The 27,040-nt window shown below is 46.2% G+C and overlaps 1 protein-coding gene across 1 annotated transcript in view; it reads left to right on the top strand.

The window, feature by feature from the left end:
• Positions 1-27,040, top strand: part of SYNPO2 (synaptopodin 2) — a 140,076-nt gene that overhangs the window by 97,694 nt on the left and 15,342 nt on the right. Inside the window, exons 2-4 of the mRNA XM_019744523.2 lie at positions 9,352-9,503; positions 13,376-14,187; positions 16,592-18,759. Coding sequence (XP_019600082.2) covers positions 9,352-9,503; positions 13,376-14,187; positions 16,592-18,759 — 3,132 coding nt within the window. The remainder of the gene's footprint in view (positions 1-9,351; positions 9,504-13,375; positions 14,188-16,591; positions 18,760-27,040) is intronic.

The raw sequence follows: 27,040 nt of genomic DNA, 5'->3' as shown, positions 1-27,040 counted from the left end.
GACTAATGGGTTTTCATGTAACCAGGTATGAAAAGTTCATCGCTATGGTTTCAGATTCCATATGACAATGTTAAAAACTACCACTTGTTGAGTTTGATTTAGTATCAAAGAAAATGTCCAAAATTATCTGAAAAGGCTACAACCCCCCCTTTTCCAACTGTGTATCTTTGCAAAGCTAGATCTCCATGCACGTCAATCAATAATGTAACAACAGAGTGAAGGCAAAATCACATGTGAGGATCCAGCTGTCTTCTCTCAAACTCAGACATTAAAGACATTTACAAAAATGGGAAACAATGTCACTACTATTCTCACTAAATTAGCTGTTTTAGAAAACATGATTATTATTCTTATAAAATATAGTATGTATGTTAACATACCAGTTATTTTAACTAATGAAGAAAAATTTTAAATGTCTCACTTTTTATTTCCAACTGGGTAAATCCCGATTGCGAGAATCCACAAGAACAAAATATTTTTACAATTCTCAATCATTTTTAAGAGTGTAAATGGGTCCGAAGACCAAAACATTTGAGAGATGCGCTTTAGGTCACACACTCTTAAATACTGGTGATGGCCGAAATGAAATTCCAGTTAACTAAAGCTTTGGAGGTGATAGTTGAAACTGGCCCTTCCCTGAAAGGAAAGGACTTGGTCCTTGATTAACTTTCCCTGGCCCCTCTACCAGCTAATTGGCTCCTCTTTGTAACCAGATCTTTCAACATGTCCTGTGGCTGGGGGAGTGGCAATTACCCCGTTATGTGAAGATGGTAGTGGCGTTGTCTCTTCCCCCAGTGCCTACTGCATGCAGTAAATGCTCAGTGCAGTCAACTTAACTTTCTTGGATTAAAACCATGCAAAATATTTATAAATTTGTACTGTTCACACTTCTTTAATTAAAACCTCAACAAAATTTTTATATAATTCTTTCCCAAATGGAAGTACCAGGATATATCGTGTGTGTGTGTGTGTGTGTGTGTGTGTGTGTGTGTGTGTGTTACAGTTTAACAAAGCATAGAATTAGGAATAGAAGAAATTCCTTCATTCTCCTGAAAAGGAAAATGATTCCTGACAACTTAAATGCCTTGTCACATAAGTTAGTACAGAAGTAAGATAAGATTTCCAGTTTGCTCATAATTTCAAGTCCAGAGCAAAAGAATGAGCTTCCACATTTTTTTAAAAAGTCTGTACTCTTTGCAGTTAGAGGACATTTTCACTTCATGTCTGTCTGCTTTACCTAGAGTTTTATGGATGAACAACTTAGAAAAGGAAAGTGCTTCATCCAGTGTAGTCGAATGCAGTAAAACTTCTGATGTCTAGAGCTGTGGAAAACAGGGCTTTCAGGCAGATACATTTTCTAGATATGTGAGGCATCGTCAGTGTCTGACACTAAACAATTTCACTAAAACCACCAATACAAGCAAAGTCTTTAGGACCTCAAACAATGATTTCTAATCCGGTCCCCTTTCTTTATTTATGTGGTAATGCTGCTTGGGCTCCAGGGCCATCTCCAGACAGCACGTTTCTGTTGTACCTGTTTGGGATGGTTTCTTTCAGAAAGGTGTCACCTGTTTTCCTGCATCAAATCAGTCTACTAAAGATGACTGAAAAATTATAAATGACTTGGCATAATTATGATGAATACCCATTATCTGACTTGACTGCAATAGAGGCATTAAGTACCATTGAGCATGTGAGAGTTTTTTATACTTTCATTAAATGACTCCAGTAGCCTGAGTCCTTTTTTTTTCTTTTTGTAAGATTTTCATGTGTTTTTAAGTTTTTGGCTTTTACCCCCTGGTTTTGCCGTTGTATTAACTGTAACATCCTCCTTTGCACAGGATGCATGTTTGCCTCTCCATTTCTAATTTTCTGTAAACCCAAATCAAAAAGCTTATTAGAATTGTGTGAAATTGGGCAGATAGACTGAGAAAGGATCCCAGACACTTACAGTGATGTATGGAAGTTACAGTGAATTTTATTTCTTACTGTATTTTGACCACTCAAAAGACTGTTGAGTTTCCTACAGGTTGTTTGGATAACTACATTCTTCTCAGGTGAGGCATCACAGTCTGATAATGATGTGGTTTAATAGTTGTGTGTGCACTTAATAAACACTCTGAGATGTGAGAAACCCAAATTCTCTCTTTTCTGAGTAGCCCTGGTCAGACTGACTACTATTTATCCAACAGTTTCGATTTTACGTGCGTTTTTAATGAGTCCTTTTAAAGTATTTTTTCGTAGTCCTTGTAAATGTTTATAAAAATGAATCTGCGTGTAGTTCACAAGCCTTTGTGCAATCCTTCACAATTTAATCCAACAGAAAGCAGACAGGGCCATGTCCCACATCGGCTGTGGTCCATCAGAGCTTTTCTGAAAGAGCTGGGATGTTTACATTCTTAGGAGGGAGAGAGCAGAGAATACCATTCCATATTTGTACTGGGGTGTCTAGCTTCACAGTGGCTGCTTTATAACAGCTCTGAGCAGTTACCCAGTGTCACAGTTCCCACCCATGGAATGACATTGCTACGCGCATTCTTCAGTATGCGGCCCCATTCCTCTCAGAGACAGTTATTTACTCTGGGAATCTCTCCAAGCGGGCTACCGGGAATGCTTTTTACTTTTATGGCCACTTGGTCCCTAAGAATAAAGCCAGTCATCCCAAAGGGAAACGTTTTGCCAAGTATGAGATGTGTGCTAGTGACCAGGGCAGAAATGTTCGTAGTCTTCGACCCCAAACTCAACATGAGGGCAGCCTACTGGACGTGAACTGAGGTACTGAGGATAGACTATCCGGAAAATCTTACCTCAGGAACTCTACCTGCATTTGCACCGTGATCCAACTTGCATATACCATTTGAGTTATATTCATGTTCCAGACAAAAAATTTGTATAATTGTATTCCTTGTTTGCTTCTTTGCACACTCATCAGTGCTTTAGTGGGGGAACGCCTGGTGTCCTTTTCAGAAGCATGTACTGTCCTTTAGAGGATTTGTCTAAGGTAGCTGTGCATGTCGGTAAGCTCTCACCTTATTCCTTACAAGTTCCTCACAAAGCTGTTGTTTCTCTCACGTTGGTTTCCCGTTTGTTCTCTACAATGGCTTTTCCAAACTTCCTTCACTGTCCTCAGGTTTTCATGCCCCTCGGCCCTTCCTCCTTTGTTCTTGGAGATGGTCACCTCATCCCATTTACCTGGTGTGAGCTCCTGCTCTGTCTCTCCCATCTGTCCTGAAATGCCTGCATCCACCTGTTTTCCTTCTTTCCTGTACTTGAGACATAGCTTCCCCTCCTCTTTACCTTCTGCGTTTGCCCTCACTTCTATTAGTCAGAACAAGTTCAGGACTCATTTGCAGAAAATAGAAACCTCTCGAGTTATTTTGGTCAGAAAGGGATTTAGTAAGTACTTATAGAATTGTTGAAAGATCTGGAAGGGCAGGTTTGAGGCAGGGCCTCCAGGAATGATTTCAAACCACTGGCTACCCAGGGGACAGGAAGCTGGGAGTCAGGACCACAGGCCAGCGCTGGCTCTCGGGTTTCACACCTTACGGGTCTGGGATGGGGGAGCTGCCAGGGGCACTGCTGTGTGCAGAGTGACATCGCCTCCCACACCCCCACCAGCAAGGTGGACACCCCATGGGCGCAGGCCTCGCTCCACGTGAGTCAGTGCCAAACACAGGCCTCCCGCAGCTGTACTTGCTGTGCTGGAACTGTCTCCCACCCCGAGGCTCAACCAAGGGCCCCTGCGACACCAGAGGGAGCCTGGAACAGAAGCTGAGCAACCCAGTCCACTCAGCCACCGACTGTCGGTTTCCTCAGTTGTTCGTCACGTTTCTTCTTATCCCATGTTCTAGATATTCTCTCATGTCTTTTCTTTCCAGTTTAGTGTTTGAATTTCTGCACTAAAGTGCGGGAGGCCTTTTGCTTCCTACTTTAAAGGTTATTCTTTTTCTTATTCCATCGGATTCTGGTCCTAGTCATTTGCTTTCGCCCTGTCCCCCTGAAACTGTTACACAGCTATTTGCAATTGATTCCCCAAAACACTGTGTCACTGTAAACATGAATTCCCCACAACTTGTGGGCTCAGCTCTGGTGCTGGGAAACCCCGTCAAGAAGTGAGGTTGGACAGCATAATCTGAAAGCAAACCGTCCGAAGGGGATATTTACTCATTTGTCACACGGTGGCTTCCGATGTCATTGCTGTGCTGTGCCTGACCATCTCTCGGGTCAGAGGAATACAGACCTACCTACCTGGGGCTTCGGTGTCTGAGCCAGCTGGGGAGAGGGGACACTGATTAAATCCTGTATCAGATGTCGGTGGGCAGTTTTGCCAAAGGCCCAAAGTGGGAAACTGAGGAAGGGCCAGGGCTTTTAGATCATAGACTGCTTTGCAGCTTCCATCAAAATGTCTTGACCTCTAAACTTTGTACTTGCTGTCTGAGGTCATTTTCTCATCCTCTCTTAGTTATCCCTGGGCACCAAGACTTCCTTCTATGGATTAAAGAATAGCCTGACATGCAGTAGGCTAGATTTGTGCTGATTTTCTTTTTCATATATTTCAATGGGTAGAGTAGTGGAATTTAAGGAGGAGATTGTCTTGGTTCTGCCACTTACTCTGACATCTTCCAAGAGGACTCACCAGCAAGTTATACATGAAAATGCAGCCCATGAGACAAGATGTAGTTTCACCAACAGGAAGCTGACAATATTGACATGGCACGGACACAACACAAAATAGTAGAAGTACAAGGTTCTGTGAAAACTCAAATTTGATACTTGCTTTCTATCCAGTTCTTGATGATTTGGAAATGAAGTGATAATAAGAGAATAGAAAAAGGAACTTTTTTTTGTTTTCATTTTGCCAGGAAATTGTTTATTCATAAAACTAGCTTAGCATAGCTGACACTCTTCTTAGATTTATTCTATAATACGAAATGAAAATAATGTTAAATTTCCCAGAGAAGCCTTAACTTTCCATTTTACTTGGCTGCAGTAAAATAAATCTTCCCTGTCAGGGACCAGGAAGCTGTAAGCAATAGAACGCAGTATTTGGTGAACATTTATGGGACCAGTAGCTCTGTTAGTTATGGGGCCTGATTAAACTGAGAGACGCTGAAAGGGAGGCGAGTACTGTCTGGGTAGAGGCTCCCTCGTCCATCTGAGTGTGCGCTGTGCAGTGAGGCCTCTGGGGAATGGCCTCAAAGCAAAGGAATTGCACGCACATCCACAGATGTATGTTGTGTGCAGTCAGAGTCGGCGAAAGATACTCATACTTGATTTTGAATTTGTAACGTACTGGGTCATACTATTGACTATTTTCCAATCTTTAAGAATGTTTAACATATATCTCTTAAAATAATAAAAGAGGAGGAGGAAGAATAAAAACACAGTAAAACAAAACCTGGTTTATGGACAGAGCAGGCACGTTTTTGTCACCTCCGCTTACCCCTTCCATTTCCTCCCTGACTCAGTTTACCGTCTCTGCCAGTCGCCACGCGAGGCTCCTCTCTCTTCACTCCAGGTTTCATGGTAGAGAATTGAGACTGCTGACTAGGGAGGAACGTATGTAGTGGTTCAAAACCCAAGCTCTGTACTCAGAGCTCTGGGTTCAAATGCTGGTCCTAGCTGTGTCCTTTTAGGCAAAGAACCTGACTTTCCTGAGTCTCAGTGTCCTGATCTATATAATCTATAAAGTAAGGTAACGGCAGTCCATCTGAACATATACAGGTGGGAGTGCATTTGCACCTCTCATTGAGTTTGCTAGAGGTAAATGATGTAAGGGAGCAAAGGGCTTAGCATAGTAGGTGCTCAATAAAAACAAGCCACCAGTGTTTAAATATTTGTATTAGTATTTCTGCCGGGAAACATAATAAACAGCCTGACTTCTATCTTTCAGTTATGAAATGTGTACTTACTGAGGAAAAGACAGACAAAACATTATCTTAGATTAGGAGGAAATAGTGCCAGCTACCTGGCTAAAAACTGACAACAAATTCAGATATTTTCAAACATCTTGTAGACAAAGTACCAACATTTCACATCTTTTCTCGTTCTTTTCGTGTGTGTGGGAAGCCAACAGACTGTCACCCAGACGGCGTCCCTTCCTGTGTGAGCGTGTGTGAGCCATGGAACTGAACACGTGTTCCCTACAATCCCCATTATCCATCTAGAGAGGTCAGATCTATGAGCTCTGTTTCGCATTTTAGAAACTAAATCTCAAGGGCAGAATGTCACTGACCTAAATTCAGAGAGCCAGCTTTGCAGCCACACCAGGCCTGCTTCCTTCAGAGCTGAGGTCCTTCCCGACAATGACGTGGTTTAGGAATACAGGACTGACAGCCTACAGAGAAGACTGTGGATAAATTCACTGAGAGAGACTCGGGCCTGTCAATACTAATGATTTTTACATCCAAACTCACTCTTATGACTGGCAGTATGTCTCACTTTCACAGTTAAGAATATTTTTAGGAGTTAGACTTTTTACTCACATGTATAATGCATAATTATACAAATTATAAGCACACATAATTATATATGATGTAAAGTAAAGATCTTTTGTATGCTAATAAGTGTTTATTCTTCCTACCACACCTATGAGCAGAACCATACTGGTGAAGCTGGTGATTGCGATGGATATGCTCATACGTAACAGACTCTGTCATACACTCCCTGGCTTAGTAATCCTAATAAAAACGGAGACAGAGGAGTCCATCAGAAAAACCTTTGTGGCAACGAAAGTATCACCATGGTTAACATGATTCTTGAGGGAAAACCATTTCCTGCTGCGCAGACGCAGAAGGTCGTCAGCAAGACCCATAGGGCAGCCAGTCCTGCCTGTCGGCCTCAGAATGTCACCAAGGAGCGCTGCCTCCCGCAGGGCTGATGCCCACCTGGTCCTGCCATCACAAGCTTCCTTCACAGCCATGAGGACCAACTGCACTCTTCCTGTCATCAGCCCACACACATTTGGTTGATGGACAGCTGTTAGATTGGGGATGTTTTTATTTTCAAGGACCACATCTCCCTCTTGCTCCGCAAATGCATGAAACTGCTTAAAACCCACACAACTTATTGCTGATACAGGGAAACCCCCGCCCCCACAGAGGTCGGGCCTTGGTGACACCTGTTTCATCCACATAAAACCTCTTTGGCCCCCCAAAGGATGAATTTTCTGTCACTATTCCAGTACATCTGGCTCCATTGAATGAATGGATTTATGCTTCAAAAATAAGCTTCATTATCCACTAATCATATTTCAGAAAAGAAATATTAAATGAAAGAAATGTAAACAAATAACTCTAACCCTAACTTAAATGTTTTCATTGTTGGATGCTGTTTTATCCTCGACTTATTAACAACTATCTCATGATTCTTTATTTTAATAATTCCATGCAAGACAAAACAAAACAAATATACTTCACAGTTAAATAGGTATTTTTCAAAACTAGGTGAATACTTTCTTTCTCAGTGCTTTTGTTGCTTCCTGATAGCCTTGGAAATACAGAGTCCATTTAATTTTTGCAATAAATGAGTATGTTCTTCCAAAATAAAAGGAGATTGATTTATCAGAAAAGAGGAAGGGCTCCTATAGATCATACTTTATGACAATAAAAGGATGGTGCCTTCCAGAACAAAATTAACTGAATCACTTCAAATTTCAATAGCATCATTGCTTTGGCACTTAAAGGTATTCTTTTGCTTTCAAGAGTTTCGTTTAAAATATAATGCCCTTGGAGATACAAACTTTAAATCTGTATCAGTCAACATATTATTATCATTTAAGACCATTAGTGGGCAGCTGTTAGAGGTACATTGAAATGTGTTTCATATTCAATCAAAAATGAGCTGCTCACCTGGTATGGACTTCAGACCCTTCATTTTAATGGTCAGGGAGGGATCACCTTGGTAGAAAGTGTCTAGACTGGGATCATGATGTGTTCTTAAATTCGAGATTTTATGATCACGACATAGTTCGTAATAGATGATAACAGTTCGTTGAGAACTATTAAACTCACATTATAAAATGAACCTAAACCCCTTAGTATCACTCAGGGTCCCAGCAGGAAGTAGGTGCCATGTTCAAAGGAGTAATTAAAGACCACATAGTGTGGGGACTAAGGGCAGACTTGGGGAGCCAAGGAGGAGCACGCTGGGAGACTAAGGGCAGAAGCTGTTACTACCCTGAGGCCTGAATATGCGGGGAGATGGGGGGGGTGTTGGAATGTGACAAAAGTTAAGGCCCGTGGGCGGGCAGCCAGGCAGGAGCTGTGACTGTCTAGTGGGGGGACACAGCCATTGCCAACCCCTGGCCCAGGTGGTGCAGCAGGGACAGCATCTGCCTCACCTCATGGTTCCCAGTCTCTGATCTCTTACGGGGTGGAGGGGTTCCTGTTGACCAAACCCCGCCAGGAGCCAGCGTGCAAAGGCAGGTTCCCACGCTGGCACGAAGCAGAGCTGGGGAGAGTGGGGGCGGGGGGGGGGACCAGCCAGCAGTTACCCTGGAATGACTCAAAGGGACACAGACCTCCAGCCACTTGTCACTCAGGAGCGGTGGGACTCGCGCGAGGGCCTGCTCCTCCGTGGTTCTCTTCTCCCAAGGTCTGAAGGTTCTCCTCCAGGTTTTCATTTAGTTCTTGTTCTATCTTGTTCTGTGCTAGAACATGAGGCATCCTTAGAGCAGGGTTGTTTTGATTTTTTGCAAAATAATCTCTTTTTCTTTCTTTTTTGCTAAAGTCTGCTTAGTACCAAATCTTGACTAGTTGATTTCAAACAAGGATTGCTCCCTTTGACATAATTTTAATACCCTGGCTGCCTAATTTCCCTGTTATGCTGGGATCGCTTTCTGGAGTTCATTCAGCTGTACCGCTCTCTCCTTAAACAGCTCTCCCGCCCTACGTCTCCTCCTTACATGTGGTGTTCCACTCACCTTAGCAATGGGAAAGGATTTTAAAATTTATTTTAATATGAGAATCATTTTGTGATTGGGGTCAAACTTCACAGTGGGACATAATTGTTTTCAATGTATATTCAATTTAAGCACACTGCTTCCCCCATTCTTCTCTCTTCTTTGTATCGTATATTCTCTCTCCTCCACCATAGAAACCCCCTCTCTTTCTGCTTCCTTACAACGCTGTCAATTCGGTGTTGACTTTGTGATACATAATACACAGTGCGTGTGAGGGGGTGAAAGTGTGGAAGGGGGTCTTCCAGGTCAACAGGGGAATATAAAATCAGGGCTGACTTTACCGTCTGCAGATCCATTTACCTTACCCAAGTTCAAGTTTCTTGGAGACGGTGGCATGGTTTTTACAAGTTATGTGATGCTAACTGTTGCCTCCTTTTCCCTCCACTCAGATCCGAAGCCAGAGCAAAGCCTCTGGGTCTGGGCTCTGTGAGGGCGATGAAGTGGTTTCCATCAACGGCAACCCGTGCGCAGATCTCACCTACCCCCAGGTCATCGAGCTCATGGAGAGCGTGACGGACTCTCTGCAAATGCTCATCAAACGGTACAAAACTTGACATGCTTTCTCCTGGAGCGAGAGGGGACTGGTTAGAGCTTCTGTTAGGCATATAATGTGTCATCTGTGGGGAAGCGGGGTGCTCTGTAGAAGAGCAGTAGAGGTAAACAGAAACACCACAGTGTTGGAGAAGTGGCGATTCTAATCCACGGAATTTTCTGGTTGATTGAGAATTAACTTGAAAGTCTTTGTTTCAAGGACTATGTTGAGAACCTTAGTTTGGTATTTAAAAGTAGTTCCTTAGACAGCTCAGTATATTGCACACAATCTAATCCTTCTAGGTCAAGATTTTGTGGTGGGTCAGGATCACTAAATTTAATTCACAGATTCACAGACAAATTAAAAACCTTTAAATGTTAAACCATTGCATTGTACAAGGATTTTTTTATAGAAAGAAAATGCCGAGGAGAAGGAAAAGAACAATTACAACAGAAAACCCTTAAAGGCAGCCAGATTTCTGCTTGCCAGGACCTTCAGTAAAACCAGCTTTCGGGTATGGGCCAAAGCTTGTGGCGAGAATCAAGGTTTCGGCCTGTCAGTGCAAGTCACTGGTTAATTGGATATCTCCAAATCCACGCTCCCTGCTAAATTGCTTAAAAATGCAGAGGTCAATTTTAAACATAAAAACAAAAAATAACGAGAACAATCGCAAAACACGGTAGCATCGACATTTCTACTGTGTGCAATTCACAGTCCAGTCCGTCCTAACTGAAGTGGACCATCGCGTGGTAGTGAGTCCAGAAAGGAAAGCCCTGGGCTCCTGGGAGCAGCCTGCGGGGAGATGTCCCAGGACCTCTCACAGAATCCCAAAGTCCTCCTGATTTGGCCCTAACTTTGCAGAAACACTCTATACAGCATTAGGATTCCATTTCTATGCCAAGATGAACTTACTATGGCCAAAATCTTGTGAAAATAAAAGAAATCTTGCACTATCTCTAGAATGTCCCACCTCAACAATTACCCATCAAGCCCAGAGTTTAAGCCCTCTGGATCCGACTTATTTATAAAGCTGCCATTTGCTTTTAAAAGGAACCTAACAGGAATATTGCCAGGAGCAGTCACAGGGCTTGTCATGAGTGTGCATAAATCTCAGAGCAATTCGAACACTTCCAACTTTGTAAAGGTTTAATCACATCCAAAAGTGGGCGGGGAACTTTTCTAATTTATTCCCTTTTTAGTGTCTCTCCTGAGTTAATGAGACCCGTTCCTTTGGAATACATTGTGGTCTGGGAGGTCCCTACTAGTTCTTGTTTTGACTACCACAGCTCTCATTGGGAAAGGCCTTGGTGGTTTAACGCTGAGTTTTAGGTACATATTTACTTTTAGAAATAAGTGGACTAGTTGTCTGCTGCTTTGAACAATTGGAATCAAGGTTATTATTATTTTCTCTCAAGTATTTTGACTTTGACAAAATAAATAATTAATTGATGAGATTCAAAATGGAATCTCAAAATCAGCCCAGAGGAAATCATCACCATAACCATCTCACCATCATTGTGGCCACCACCATCTTCATCGTCCCCGTCACTCACCATCACTCTGGCTATCTGAACATTGTTTCCTGGAATTAAATGCTTCTCTCACTCATATAACTGCCTTCTGTGACTAGAGGAAAATGGTTTACTTTTCCTGGACTATTGCCCAGAGAACGCTGGGTCAGACTATCTTAAGAGACTCCTTTATCATTAAGTCTCTATTATCTTAAATTTTTAAAAATTATATAATTGTGTGTCGGGGAGGAAGACACACAATTTTTGTTGACCCTTCTAAGTTCTTCTGGCTGCTCTGAAAATTAAATTGACATGAGACAGATTAACAGGAGAAAATAACCAAATTTAATTCTGTCTGTATGTACGGGGGCCCGAGGGCAAGGTAGGCAGCTGAGGCTTAGATGCCACCTTGAGCTAAGGAGCCCAGGTAGTGGTTTGGGACGTCACCGGAGAGGAGGGCCATTCCCGTGGAGATGGAGGAGCATGTGCTGGGCACATAAATGTTTGCCGGGCCATGCGGCGACAGTGGGACAAAAGGGACTCCGAGCCCCTCCAGTCTGCCCACCACACCCGGCCCACCCAGGCTCTTTGTAGATATCTCTGTTGATGGCTGAGTCCTGGGAACAGGTCCTCTGTCTAAATTCTTTTAGGAACTAAGGGGAAAGGTCAAAGTTTATTCCAGAGTCTTTTGCTTCTTAAAAATAAAATAATCCACAAACCATTTTGGGGTGTCACATTTAGCTTCCCTACACAGGATGCATAAATTGCGGGCCTGAGCACCTATGTAGACTGAATGGAAATGAGCATGTTAAGGTATAAAGCTTTAACCCCTGGTGTTTTCATGATTTTTATCCATGTGCATCCATTTTACTTCGGCTACCAATAAATGTTAACATTTATCTGACCCGTTTGCCTGTATTACAGTCTGTAAGGCTGGAATGAATTCAGACAACTCTCGTCTGTTTCATAACTGACTGCTAACACAATTCAAAGTGATTGAATCTACTCCCCTCCCGAGGCTCTTCCTACAGTAAAACTCTCTGACCTTTTTGTACCCTCCAATTCAGTCGTATTAAGTGTATTCATCATTTCCTACATAAGAAAGATCTAATTTGCTGTCATCATGTTTTTAAAATACGATATCATAATGTTTGTTTGTTGTTTGTTTGAGTCACTGGGAAGCTTTACAGATTACATACTTAGAGAAAGCTGCATTTCATTTGTTTGTTTAGTTTTGTTTTGCTAAATGCAGTCAGAAGCAAACTTAGGAGTAATTATTTTGAATGTTAGTCTGAAATTCCACGACCACATAACTTCTAAGGTAAATGACCTTGCGAATAGAAGGAGGGACTCACTCCTTCTAACTGATGACCCTGCATTAGTCAGGGTGCATTTTGAGGGAGGGATAGGCAGACAGACACCATTGCTGCTTAAAAAAAAAAAAGAAAAAAACTTACAAATGTAAGAAACAAAGGCATCTCCTACAGCTGTTCTGTGAATGACGCTTCCCTTCTAAAAGCAGTTAGAGTTTAAATTAGAGTTTTAGCAAGAAGTCATTTAACCCTTAAATTGACATTGCTTCTTGAAAATCCAAATGTGCAAAAGCAACTGGGAAAGTTATGGTGAAAATCAAAGGACTGGGGTGTAGAGACCTGGGTTCCTTAGCTGAGAGACAGAGGCACAGCTTGACCTAGAGATCCTATAAGGAAAATGCTCAAAGAGACAGGTTCAAACAGAAGAGGGGGAGACGTCTCGGATTATAAATACTCCATGACTCAATGATTCATTGTGGCATGGAAAGGATCTCTCTTTACACAAGAGTGCTGGGCTGGGGTCCACTTATTACAAAACACATGCTCACTGGAGCTTAGAAAACAGCTTGTATTTCATTCCTTTCAAGAAAGCACAGTCTCTAAAAGGGTTACTTGAATTATCTGTATATTAATATTGCTCTGGAGCTGCTGAGCATGTTTATGTGACTTTATAACGTCCAGACCTAAACTTAGTCATTGAAATGCTTTGTCGTATTGAAACAAACGTAGTTTTTGGAAAACAGCCACATGATTATAGATAAAGGGCATCATGTAACCTGTGCTTTTAAAAAATAAAAGCTGAACCTATGCTGGATTTAGGTTTCATAATCATTTGTAAGCGTTTTTACTTTGCTTTAAAGGAAAAATTATTAGGGAGATCTTTAAATAATTATCTGAACATGTTGCCAATTTTTGTTTTCAAACATGTGGCAGCTGATATTTAGGAGGAAACACTGTGACTGTATCATGTATTATGCATCATAAAAATGTCAGGAAGTTCTTTGGCAGGTGTAAGGCGCTCTGAGTTAACTGTCTGGAATGATTTTTCTGTGTGCAGACCTTCCAGTGGAATAAATGAGACTTTGATCTCTGGAACTGAAATCAGAAACCACGAGCATCTCCCCCAGGAGGGGTGCGTGGAAAGCACCACACTGCAGATCCGACCGGCCACAAAATGCCAGTACAGAGAGTCCTGTGTCACCCCAATCAAGAGTGGAGCCCCCCTTGCCAAGGACCAAGGAAGTGGTCCTGGTTTTTCTGGGAGCAAAAAAGAAGAAACAGTCCTGAGCTACCAGGCGGTCCCTCACATGCCTGACGCCCCAAGAGGACACTTGACCGAGGAGGCTATCTTGTGGGAGAAGGCAGCAGTGGGACAGCCAGGCCCTGTGGTTGAGCTACAGCTGTCCCTTTCCCAGGAGGGACCCAAGGGCACTAGTGCCCCTGTCGTGGCTCTCCTGGGGGCGGAACAAGTCAAGTCTCCTGACCCAGATCCTAACTTACACCAGGGCAGGGCTGTCCACATACACTCAGTCCCCACTGAGGACAAAGGGGAGCCCTCTCTGCGGTCCAGCAAGATAATTCAGATCTCCAGTGGCCATGAGCTGAGAGTGCTCCAAGCCAGGGAGGCCGGAGACGCGGGGTTGCCCCGCGTGGAAGTGATCCTCGACTGCTCTGACACGCAGAAGGCGGAAGGGTGCAGGCTTCAGGCAGGAAGCGGGGGTGTGGATGCTCCCTGGGAAGGAGGGCCGTCAGAAGCACCTCCTTCTCTGGTCTCCTTTGCCGTCTCATCAGAAGGCACCGAGCAGGGAGAAGAGCCACGCTGGGAAAGGGATCCCTGCAGACCGCACAAGCACAGAGCGCGCCACGCACGTGAGTCCTGTGGGGGCTGGCGGGGGCCGCCGGCTGGGCGTCTGGAGCTGCTCTGCCTGCGTGGGCTTTTCTTCTGTTTTCTTTTAAAAGGATTGCCCTGTGTCTTTCATTGGCTTTTTAAAAATTATTAATGCACAAAACAGCATGAGATTATGGAGATTACCAATTGCTGAGTTGGAAGCAACGTTTGAACTCAGTAGTAGAATTAAATGTTTTTAATGCACTTTCTTGTGTCCTCAAAGGCACAGAAACTGTTAAAGAAAATAATACTTTTCATGTTGCCTTTATGGTTTGTCTCAGAGCGTTGTAATACTATTTCATGTTAAACAGCATATGGGAGCATTTGAAGTGAGGTGGACTCTGAGTTTAAATGTCAAAAACTGTTGAGTCTGCTGCTCACAGGCGTCTGTAAAATACAGACTCCACCACTGACATTAAAAGCAGATCCTGACTTTGAAAAAAACCATTGTGCAGCTTGATGATGCTTGCAGAAGTGGCTTGACGGACAAGGGCATGTGGAAAACCGAGCAGTTACATGATCCAATCTGTCTTGTCAGTCTTCACTAGACTGCCCAGCGTTTCATCTACCTTCTAGACACAGCAGCCAGTCGCCAGGGCCACCAGGAGGCATTTAAATGTCCCTGAGCAGAAAACCTGCTTAAATGCAAGGCTTTTTACGGTATTTTGTTTTGTCTTACCCAGAGGAGTGATGAGAGAAAGAAGAATGAGGATAAGAATGGCAGTTGGGTTTTATACTTTTTGCTATTTTCTTTCATTTTCCCCCCCCACAATTTTTGGAATTTCATTTGAGGAGGTAGAAGCTGAGTGGCAAAGGCACTTGGATGTGTGAGTGATACACAACAGTCGTGAACTTGGTTATTCAAAGGAGTAGATTAAGTCTTCTAACCTACAGTTATTCCCTTCGAAGCATATTTTTAGCATAACCATCTGTAGCTTTATTGGCAAGCGCTGTTGGCTGTATACTTTATGCATCTGTAGGCTTCTCCACATTGATAGCATTTTAAAGGGGCGTATCAGGGCGGGGTTCACATACTTCGCATCGGCAGTGAGGTCAGCAGCGAGTGTGCAACTGTGACTGTCAGTTTAACAGTAAGTTGTGCAACGCTAGTCAAGAAAGTCACATTTCTCGTAATTACTAAATTATAACAAGATAACCACACTTTTTGCTGTTTTTCCCTAAATAAAATTTAATTTCCAGTGAAAATATATAACTTCATCATAAAACTACTTACTATCATTCTTTTTTATTTTTTAAAAATTAACCATTTTAAGTCTGATTTTTAGTACAAAAAGAGCTAATTTTCAATCATAAAAATATTCAAAAAATTTTCTGAAATTTCCATTTGACTGTTTTGAGGAGTCAAAACTTATTTGTGAATCATGCTCATTATCACTGAATACATGATTTTAATTAATTGATGCTATAAATTAATTTGCCATCGATTGATTTTTATACGAATAAAATTTTAAATTTAAATATGTACTTTTTTTGTTATTTTAAACTGTCAAACCTCATTTTAAATGACTTAATTTCTGCATCTGCTTTTACCCACAGTTTTAAGGGTCACTAATCATATAATTTTTAAATTTCCTCAAGATTTACACTTATTGTTGCTGCAACCGAAGTAGTCACGTTTCCAGAACAGCAATGCATTACAGATTTATCTAGGGAACTTTGTAGCTGAAGTTTCTTTCATGCGCAATGATCTAGCATTCTGAATTATTATTAATTGTTGATTCAGTACTTTCAATTACTATTCACTTCATTTTTGAATGTATATTAATTCAGTTTCTGTGAATGCACAGACTTTGGGGGCAAGTCAAAGTAAAAATAAAGACGAAGAAGAAAACATGAATATTTAAAGGCATTACATTCAAACATTAAGCTAAATGACATGTTCTTGTCCCCCGCCCCCAAACACACACTTTTTTAAAAACCTTGGAAATAGTTTTATATTGCCACTTTACTTTTTAATTATGGAAGTACAAGGTATGTCTTAACGGTTTTTTTCCTGAAAATATTATGTCCTTAAATGACTTCCCTTTTAGTTTTGATTACATCCTATTAACTGAGATTTACTAGCCAGTGTTTATTGTTGAGGTGTAAGGATCCATACAGAAACATGAAACATACATTCACATCAGCACATAAAAAGGGATTGGCATGAGCAAGTGAAACAACGCTCTTTAGAGTTACGGGCGTCGTTGTCACTGCGCAAGGACACATTTCAAGGAAAATGAAGAGAGGTGGGTTGGCCGGCTTCAGCATCCAGCGCCCCGTGTTCAGTCAGTGGTTTTCCCGTGTCCCCCCGGGAGCGGACTTCCCAGTGGCTGTGCGGGGTCCCCTGAACTCGTCATCTCAGTGCCTCTGTCCTCTCCCCAGGGCTCCGGAGGAGTGAAAGCCTCTCCGAGAAGCAGGTGAAAGAAGCCAAGTCTAAATGCAAAAGCATCGCCCTGCTCCTGACCGACGCCCCCAACCCCCATTCCAAGGGGGTGTTGATGTTTAAGAAGCGGCGGCGGCGGGCACGGAAGTTCACGCTCATCAGCTACGGGACGGGCCAGCTCGGGCGGCAGGAGGGCGCGGAGGAGCAGGACGACGGCGACGGCGGCGGGGACGACGCCTGGGAGGAAACTCTGCTGGGCGCCAGCGAATCGGACGCGGACGAGGAGCTGCCGTCAGACGCGGACGACAGCGCGCTCGCTGTGAAGTTCGACTGGGATTCGGGACTGGTGGACATTGAGAAGAGACTGGGCCGCGGGGACAAGATGGACGTGCTGCCGGACACCACAGGCAAGGGGGCGCTCATGTTCGCCCGCAGGAGGGAGCGGATGGAGCAGATCAGCGCCCAGGAGGAGGAGCGCGCGGGCGCGGCGCACGCCGACGGCCTGGGCGCCGTGACTTCCTACCAGGCGGCCGAGCAGGTGTCGGCGACAGTGCGGAGCTCGGCCAGCAGGAGCTACGTCGGCGTGAGCCGGGGGCCCGGCCCCGCGCCCCAGCACAACGGCCTCAGGGCGGCGCCCGAGCCGGCGGAGGCCAGCAGGATGACGCCCACGAACAGGACGGCCAAACCCTTCCCGGGGTCTGGGAACGCGCCCGCCACGCTCTTCTCCCCATCCCGGAGCGTGACCAGCCCCATCGCCGACTTCCCCGCGCCGCCGCCTTATTCTGCGGTCACACCGCCCCCGGAAGCCTTGGCCAGAGCGGCGTCGAGCCCCGTGGCCGGCCCGGCGCAGCCCCCGCCGTGGCCGCAGCCCGCCCCGTGGTCCCTGCCCACCTTCTACGACTCGTCGGAGCGCATCGCCTCCCGAGATGAAAGGATCGCGGTGCCGGCCAAAAGAACAGGCATCCTGCAGGAGGCCAAGCGGAGAAGCACGGCGAAGCCCATGTTCACCTTCAAGGAGCCCAAAGTGAGCCCCAACCCCGAGCTCCTGTCGCTCCTCCAAAACTCGGAGGGCAAACGCGGCGCGGGAGCCGGCGGCGACTCGGGCCCCGAGGAAGACTACCTCAGCCTAGGGGCGGAGGCCTGTAATTTCATGCAAAGTTCCTCTGCCAAACAAAAGACACCACCTCCCGTGGCTCCCAAACCTGCAGTGAAGTCCTCGTCCTCCCAGCCAGTCACTCCAGTTTCTCCAGTCTGGTCGCCCGGAGTGGCTCCCACGCAGCCTCCTGCCTTCCCCACGTCCGGCCCATCACAGGGCACGGTGGTCTCGTCCATCAAAATAGCCCAGCCTTACTCTCCCGCCCGGCCCGCGAGTGCCCTCGACCTGGCTGGTCCCTTCAAAGGCCCACAAGCAGCAGTGGCCAGTCTGAACTCCACAGCCAAGCCCACGGCTCCCACACCAGCAGTGGGCGCTGAGCACGCTGCCGCGGCGGGGCCGTCCCACGAGCTCCCCGGGATGCGCGGGAAAGGGGCCCAGCTCTTTGCGAAGAGGCAGTCGCGGATGGAGAAGTACGTGGTGGACTCGGACACGGTGCAGGCCCACGCCGCTCGCGCTCAGTCCCCCACGCCGTCGCTCCCGGCTGCGTGGAAGTACTCCTCCAACGTGCGAGCACCGCCTCCCCTGGCCTACAACCCGATCCACTCCCCGTCCTACCCACCGGCCGCCATCAAGTCCCAGCCGGCAGCGCCACAGGCCTCCAAGACCAGCAAGAAAAAGGGGAAGAAGCCCCTCAATGCTTTGGATGTCATGAAGCACCAGCCCTACCAGCTAAACGCGTCCTTGTTCACTTTCCAACCTCCAGATGCCAAGGCTGGCCTCCCCCAGAAGTCGCCCGCCAAGGGCAGCTCGGTACCGGCCACGAAGCAGCAAGCTCTTCCTCCCCGGGCAGTGAACGCCAGCTCGCCCACCGGCCCGCGGGCCTCGTCTGTGTGCTCGGTGCCAGCCTGCAGCGCTCAGCCTGCCTTCCTCGCGGAGGCCACCTCACCGGTCAGCGCCTCCCCAGTGCCCGCGGGCATCCCCAGCTCGCCGAAGCAAGAGTCAGCCTCGGCAGCTTATTTTGTGGCGCCACGGCCGAAGTTCTCAGCCAAGAAAAGTGGTGTCGCAGTTCAGGTGTGGAAACCATCGATAGCGGAAGAGTAATCTTGTAGCGGAAGCCGGGTGTCCACTTTGCTTGAAACAAGTTGTTTGCAGTGTTACCTGAGTCCCCGAGAATGCCTAGCAAGTCCTCCGCTTACTTATTTCACTTGTCACCTGCCAGTGGGGTCCAAGGAGCATAACACTCTTAATGAGTCTAAATCTGACGCAGATTGATTTAAACCGTATTTATCTTCTTTGCACACTTAAAAACTCCGGGGCAGCCCAGTAGACATGTGCCATTGTATTAGGTAAGCGGGGTGCCTAGGGCTTATGCGTTAGCCGCGAGAGACAGTGATCAGCGTGCCGAGCTCAGGACACAGCGCTCGTAACAGGGCAGCTGTGGTCCTGTGGAGAATGGCTCAAAGTCGTGAATTGACTGAGATTTCCTTTTTAAGCAGCGCCTTATCTCTGTTTCTAGTGTTGAGAGATAAGAAATTCATCGAGGACAGGGATGGCTCTGGTCTGTCAACCTCAGCCAGCCGTGTGACACGTAGGGGAGGCGCCGGGCCTTGGGGCGCGTGCAGGTCAGTGAGGGGGTGAGAGAGAGGGTATTGGTGATTACCGAGCACTTAGGATGTGTCCAGTTCCTTGCCAGGTGGCTGACAAATAAGAGCTCATTTCAGAAGACTTCTTTCAAGTCCACGGGCCGGGTGAGGAGAGCGCCCGCTAGAGAGTGGTGCCCACGCCCTCCCGTGACTTGAGAAGCTCAGTGAGTACCTCCGCGGCCCATGAAAGCGCACGTGGTTCCCCGGCTGAGGCGGGCGGTGGTACAGAGCGACAGGGCAGCGTGTGGAAGGGGGGGGGGGGCTGCAGGTAGAGGGCCATGCCACCACGGTTTTCCCTTGGAGCGGGCGGGTTGCGGAGCACAGGCGCTGACTGAAGCACGAGGGGCGGAGCGCGCGTGGAGGCCGGAGCGGGAGGGCGCGATGGTTAGCATCCCTTCTGAGCGACCGCACACGCTTGTTTTTCTCGCGTTTCTTTCGCCTTTTGTCAACTGCTTGTCCCACTGTTCCTTGCAACACTATTCTCGCACCTTGACGTTATTATTTATGTCTGACGGACCAGAAGGATTCAGGCAAGGTTACGCTGTAAGTGTGGACGGGTCACACAGCATGCCATCCCCCAGCTGGCTCTGAAGTTAGTGTCACTGAGCGTAAACCGAAGACTGTCCTCATATCTATTCTAAGTCTGAGTCTCACCAACCACGGAAAATATTCAACATGAGTTAATGTAGAGAACACGAAGCATTTTTGACAGCTCAAGATGACATGCAGCCCCACATCAGGGGAAAACCATCTCCTCCACACAGGAGACACGGTTAAAGACCTCTCATAAAAGCTTGCCTGGTTTCAGGATACATGGTACCACTGCAATCCTCTGAAAATGTCTGTATGCCTGTTCTTTTTCTGCTGTCACTGTCAATCTGCTATATTTTTCACTATCCTATTAAAATATCACTTTCTTCTTTATCTGTTCAATGTGTTTTTTAAATTCCTGCCTCTACGAGCTGCTCTGACCTGTCATTTCTCTGATAACGCTCTTACACTGCTCCCAGCACATGTGCGTTTCCTTTTTGTGAGCATAGCCACTTTTCCGTACATTGTACAACCGCAAGCCTAAGTCCTTGTGAGACCTCACACTCCGAGGAGAATGAAGCCAGTCACCGAGCAGTGGGCTGATCCTTCTGCTTTTTCTCTGGGAAACCTTCCATTGCCTTTGGTGGCAGTCAGCCTAGAGGTGAGAAGTACAGGGTGTAGCTCGGTCTCTTACTTGCCTTTGTGGGAAGTCAATTAGGACGAGTAACACAGCAGAAAGAAAGACGCACCCTCTGCGTTATGTGACCCTACGTTTGTATGACTCCTTCCACACACGGGAAGTCTGTTGCATGCTGTGCAGTTTGCATTCTTTTCTACTAGAACCACCAAAAAAGGTGACGCAGCAAAGATCATTTTTATTCTAACTTTGCATTCTTCACATAGCATTCAGAGAACGGCATGAGTTAGAGGAAAGATTCGGAACACACAAGGTAATCAGTCTGAGATCATCGGTTCAGAAGGAGCCCGTGATGGTGAGGACCCAGGGGGATCCCCAGTTGTCCAGTGGCCTGTGGTCTGTAGGCATGGGACGTGTCCTTGGTTGTTTCCTGTCGGACAGGTGGTGATCTTAGAGCCACTTTTTGGGGTTGATGACTAGACATGACTAACATGAGTGGGACTGTTGTGCGGCTTCTAAGGAGCACACCAGGCACGCAGGCAAAGCGTCCTCAGCTTCAGCTGGGACCTGGGAACATGGCAGGCATCTTGACTCACACAGTTCCACATCACACACATCACAGAAAAGGGCAGGAGCCCCCAAACTGTGTCCACAACAGTGTGACCTCACCCCGAGCGAGGCACAAGGAGCAGCTGCTCCCGCAGCGAGAGCTGCCCTGTGCCTTTTCTCCCCAACCGGGAGCCCCTGGGAACCTGTGTGTGCAACGAGCTGCAGGGGGCACCTTTCAGGTGGGAGCTGTGGGAATGATGTCAGCATGGCAGGTGGGAGACAGGACACGTGAGCTCAGCTTCCCTCCCACCGGGCACCCTTTGCAACCCTTTGTGTCTGGCTTTGCTGTGGTGGCAGCTGTGGGCGTGTTGGCTGGCCATGGGGTTTGGGGAGGCAGTTTTTGTTTAGTGTTTTAGCATCTTGCCTCTTCCCTTGTCCTTTGTTAGTGGAATTCCTGGGCAGAGCACCCATGTCGTCAGCACAGTAGCAACGATTATTACCTGAGTGCCAAGGTTACGTTGGGTCCTGCATGCTCTGTCCCCTAGGAATCCGCAGCATGGTTTCCCAGCACTGGGTACAAAAAAAAGTGTAATCCCAGGCACTGACCGACTGCAGGACCTTATGCAACGTTCTTTCCACGAGTTTCCCCGTAATGATGTCTCAAAAGCAAGTTTGCACAACGCTAGATAGTTTCATTTTATTGGGGTCGCCGTGAATCACAGTAAGATCAGGAATCTGAGTGTGGTCACTGTGATCACAGCACTTGCAGTTTTATTCTAGTATTTCAATAATTGACACATTTTGTTCTGAGAAGGGGAAAAACACACAGTTTCTGCATTTTGACTATCCATTGGTAGGATAAACCACACGTTTTTAGGACTATGTTTTCTAACACACATTTGGGTTCTTATTCTAGAGCATGTAAGTTTGTACTTTAAAATATATCTAGTATGATTGTTAATGATAACGTGTATCTCATTTAATCGTCACAAAAAGCAACTCACTTTAACCGTAGGAAAGCTGATCCAAGTTACAAACAGTTCTTTAGGTACGTGAGCCAGGGTTCTGTAACGATTCTAGAGAGTGCACACAGAGCCCTTTCAAGAAGTGGGTTGGCTTTTCATGCAGCCTAACGTCTAGCCTAGAAGCAAGCCACATCTGAGATGTCAGAAGCCGCCGTCATCGTTGAAGGGGGTGGGCCGGCCTGGGTCAGACCACTGTACTGTTCAGTTACTGGGTTACGAATGCCTGGCTGTGGCTCTGCCTGGGCAGGTGACTCGGACACACTCTGGCACTGTCAGTGAGGCCTTGTAGGGCGCGAGGCAAGTAGGTCTGACTTGAGATGCTTTCAGCGAAACCCCGTCTGTGTATCATTTCCTCCAATTATACACTGGAGGACCTGACAGCACCCCTGTTCTAAGGGGAAGTCCCAGAAACCCTCAGCTGTTTGCTGAGTCACCACTGGCGGGGCAGGAAGGGGACTGAACTGATAGTCATCAGAAAGAAGTGACTGTTTTCTGAAAAGCGAAATGCGTAAAATGCTTCACGGAGGGCAGCCATAGGCCGTGTACTTGTTCCCTCTTAAAATCAGAGTTGTTGAGTTTGCTTTAAAATTTGTTAAAAGTTCATGAGAAAGATGTACATTCTTCCCAGAAACACTGACCATCACTGGTCCTGTGTGCCCTCATCACTGGACTCTGGGGGACACAGAGACTCATGTAACATGTAAGTGCTGCTGAGGTCATCAACAAGTGTTCTGGGAAAAAAGCAGCATGGAGTTCTCTCGACTTCCCACCAGGGCTGGCTGAGGCCGCCCGTTCCCACGGGGCCCACACACCAGGCAAAATGGCCACAAGAGCCACTTCCTCCCTTTATGATTTAATTTTTTTTAATAAAGTACAAAAATCACAGGCCTTCCTATGAAGTATGAGGCCCATAAAAACCAGCCCCAAATCAGAACTACTAGTCTCTGATGTTATCAGCTGCATCCAATTTTCTTAACGTTTTTTTAAAACTTAAGGTTTCCCTGGCGTGTGTGTCTGTACACTTACCATTGGCACTTGGAAATCACAGATCTCACTACTCAGAGAGGCAACTGAATGAAGAGAAATTTAATTTTAAAATTGAATATTAAATCCTGTCACACATTTCTCAGACTTCTGACTTTATCAAGGGTTGGCCGGCTAATATCTCAAGTATAAAGACAGAAAATCAGGCATCTATAGGGTTCCACAATTTAAATAATTACTATTAACACATAGAATTTCTTAAATTTTTATTTTTGGTTCCACATGTTTACCTCATTCTTGCCATGTTTATCTAAATTATGTGTGCTTTATGACTGTGAAATATACATTCAGGGTCCCTAATAAAAAGCCTCCCTCCCTCCCTCCCTCACTCCTTCCTTTCCTTCTTCCCTCTACTTGATATTAATTCTCAGAACAACGATCGCATTCCAATGTTATCGGAGGCCTCCTGCTTTCACAGCCCTACCTCTCCAGCCCCTTGGTAACTATGAATGGTTTGTTCATGAAAAACAAAACAAAAAAAAACAAAACAAAGGATTGCAATTGGCTCTGAGTTGTGAAGAAATGCACACTGTAGGCAAAAATTGAGAAAGTAAATATAAAAAAACAAAGTGTTTTGTTCTCCAGGAGACACTGTAGAGGTCAGGGACTCTCCAAATTCTTTATTTGGTGGACTGGTCTGTTTTCCAGGCCACTGCAGGGCCCTGCGGCCAGCATCAAGGTCTAAGTCAGGATGCCCTGGGGGGATGGGAGCTCAGCATCACGTTTGTGCCACATCCCGGGAGCTGTTAACTAATTTATGGCAGCGGTGACAATAGCTAGCATCAACTGAGCGCAAACTGAGGGCCCTGAATTGTGCTGAGTGTCATTCACAGAGTGTGTCTTTTTTGAGGTATAATTGACATATAACATTACATCCATTTCAGGTGTCCCACATGGATCGGTAATGTACACTATATTGTGAAATCATCACCACAGGCCTATTAACATCCATTACCTCACAGTTATTTTTCTTTCTTATGATAAGAACTTATAACATCTACTGTCTCAGCAACTTTCAAACACACAACACTGTATTGTTAACTATTGTCACCGGGCTGTACATTACGCCCCGGGACTTATTTATCTTATGATAGGAAGTCTGTACCTCGTGACCCCTTTCACTCATTTGCCCCCACCCCCGCCGCCTCTGGCAACCACCATAGGCGAACTCTTTTCATCCATGTCCTATGAGATAGGTGGCATCATTGTCCCCAGCTTCTAGATCACACATGGGATTCTGGGGCACAAAGAACGCGCCCACGGTCACGCAGTGTGCAGGAGTGGACCGGCAGGCGTGACCAGTGACACTGTGAGTTCATTCTCCCCTCAGTTTCCCTGAGAGGGAAGCTGTGATTACCCCATTGTACAGATGACGCCTCTGAAGCTCAGACGCTAAGCAGCTTCTCCAGCAGTGGGCCAGGGTGGGCGCTAGAAATGCGACATCAAGTCTGTGCTCTGCTACAGCACTGCCTGTCCCCAGGCTCCTAGGACCCTGAGTCCTACCATGTGAGACCTGTGCTCTGCTCACCCAACTTCTCCAAGAACTGCTGTGTACACTTTACAGGTGGCTTTGAGCTCACCGAGTGACACCTGAAAGGACCCCACTATTTCCTAAAACTGCCCAGCAACCCAGATGCTGTGAGAGCATGTTGGAAAAGAAAACCAGCCTGAAAAAGAAGCATCTGTTTTTTAAGTAAAAAATACAGATTGGACAGTGATTTTCATCTGAGTTCCCCAAATTCTTTCATTTTCTTATTTCAGGATGAATAGACGATATTCATGGGCTGGAAGTGGGGAGGAATGTCATTTACAGAAATAAAGCAAAGTGAAACTCTCTGCCTAAAAAGGAGTGTTCCCCTTGGCTTCATGCCGTTGTGACAAAATGGAATTCAGGGAACTTTCTTAGTAAGGGGTGAAGCTTGGCTTGCTACTAAACCCACAATCACTTGAGACGTTTCAACAAGAATAACTCTAAACAGAACAGTGCTGAGGAAGTCACGAGGTTTCAGTGTTTCAACCACGCTCTAAAAGATAGTTGTCACTGGGCCCTTAAAGCTCGCGGTCTCTCCCAGCCGAGGTAGCACTCGTCCTGGATGTGTGTGAGGCATCTCCTTTCTGTGCCTCGGTGTCCTCAATGGAAGCCTTCACAGTTATCTCTGTCAGCCTTGCCAGCAAGGACATTTTACACTGTTTATTTCCAGTAGGTTTTTTTTTTTTCTTCCCTTAAACTATATCCTATTGTTATTTGAAAACATCTCCTGAGGAGCTAGTGTAATGGATGCTGAACGTGGGTTCTGAACATTTCCATCACTCACTTCAAGGAGAGATGTGAGCTTCTAAGTTCATTGTAAAAACCCCCCATCGTATTTGCAGAGCTCCACTGTCTTAATTTAAAACCAGAAAGCCACTGAGGAGGTAGCAATTGTGAGAGCTAAAAGTATATGCTAGATGCCATTCTAAATACCTAACAAATGTTAACTTTTACTCATAAAATGACCAAAGTACGAAGTAGGCACTATTACGATCCCACTTTACAGATGAGAAAGTTGAGGTGAAGTCAGGGAACTTGTCTGGAGTGTGGAGGCTAAGACAAGACCTGCCGTTCCAGCTTCTGGGCCATTCTCTAACCACAGGCCACGTGGCTTCTCTTGATCACAGGGAGACAAAGGTCACAGAAGAGGGGAACTGCCCATCAGACAATAAGCTGAACCCAAGTAAGAAACAACTCGGTTACCTAAGGCTTCTAAGTCAAAGTAAGGCATATTGTAAAAACTTCTTAGACTTCAGACCCACGCGATAAACACCTATGCACAAGGTACGATGGGAGGGGAAAGCTGTGGTCTCACTTCCATCAGCCTGTTTGCTTCTGGCTCAGTCGATGGTGGGGCGATGCCTAACATTTTGCCAGTTACCGCTTCACAAACAGCCATGAAGCCCTGGGCCAAATGCCGCAGGCATCCCCCAGCATCACGTCACCGGGCAGGGCTAATTCACGCCAGGTAAATTAGGGACAAAGACGAGTGAGGAGCAGAAGGTTCTCACGTTTTAGCAACGCTAATGCGGCACAACGTTCCCCCCAATTTTTAGATTCAAAAAGAAAGCCACGATTTGATTTAGGGGAAGCAGAAGGTAACCGTTTCTTCACGGTACTTCACGTATGATGAGGTGAGACCAGGCACGTCACGCAGCGTTGGGAGGCTCAGCTCCCCGTGGGGCGTGTGCACGCGTGGAATCGCAAGCAGGTCAGCCTCGGTGCCTCAGTCCCCTCAGCAGTGGGGACAAAGGGCGCCCCTCACAGGCTGTGAGGGTGAAACGCAGCAACGTGTCGTGTGGCCGCAACACTGCTTGGCACAGAGAGCCTTCAGCTCAGAGTCGCTGTGAAGATGACTGTAAAGGGCTCTCAAGGAAATAGCTACTGTTTTAAAAACTTCCCAGGAGGAAGACACACAGCAGTTAACAAGTCCCTTTGTGTTCTCTGTTGACAGGAAGCCCAGCTAAGGGCCTAACACACATGCAGAGAGCAGAAGCAGAGTCTGTCTGAGTCTTGTGGGGGCGGCGGGGTCCTCCTGAGGATGCTTGTCTGTCTGCTCCCTTCTGGACCTTCCCGGGCCTGGATCCCTCTGTTCAGCCTGCCGGTCTTCATCTGCTGAACAGGCACTGTTGTAGTGGTAGACAGGATTCCCAAAGACTGCTTCAGTGTTTTTGAAAATGAAGCATCAGCTGTGAGACTGACCAGTACTGAACAGAACAACCGTGGTGCATTTGGCAATATAGCGAGAACCCTTGTGGGGAAACGCACCTTAAGTATACTCTCAAAATAGGATAGTTGGAATCCTGGGCAAGGTCCTGGGAGGAGGGCCGAGCTTAAGTAGGCTGGGATATAGATCCCAGAAAGTGGGGCACACTGTCCCCGAGGCCACCCC

This window comes from Rhinolophus sinicus, linkage group LG07 (assembly GCF_036562045.2).
Source record: "Rhinolophus sinicus isolate RSC01 linkage group LG07, ASM3656204v1, whole genome shotgun sequence".
Lineage (NCBI taxonomy): Eukaryota > Metazoa > Chordata > Mammalia > Chiroptera > Rhinolophidae > Rhinolophus > Rhinolophus sinicus.
The sequence above is the reverse complement of the archived record's forward strand: the minus strand, read 5'-3'. Positions and strand labels throughout refer to the sequence as shown.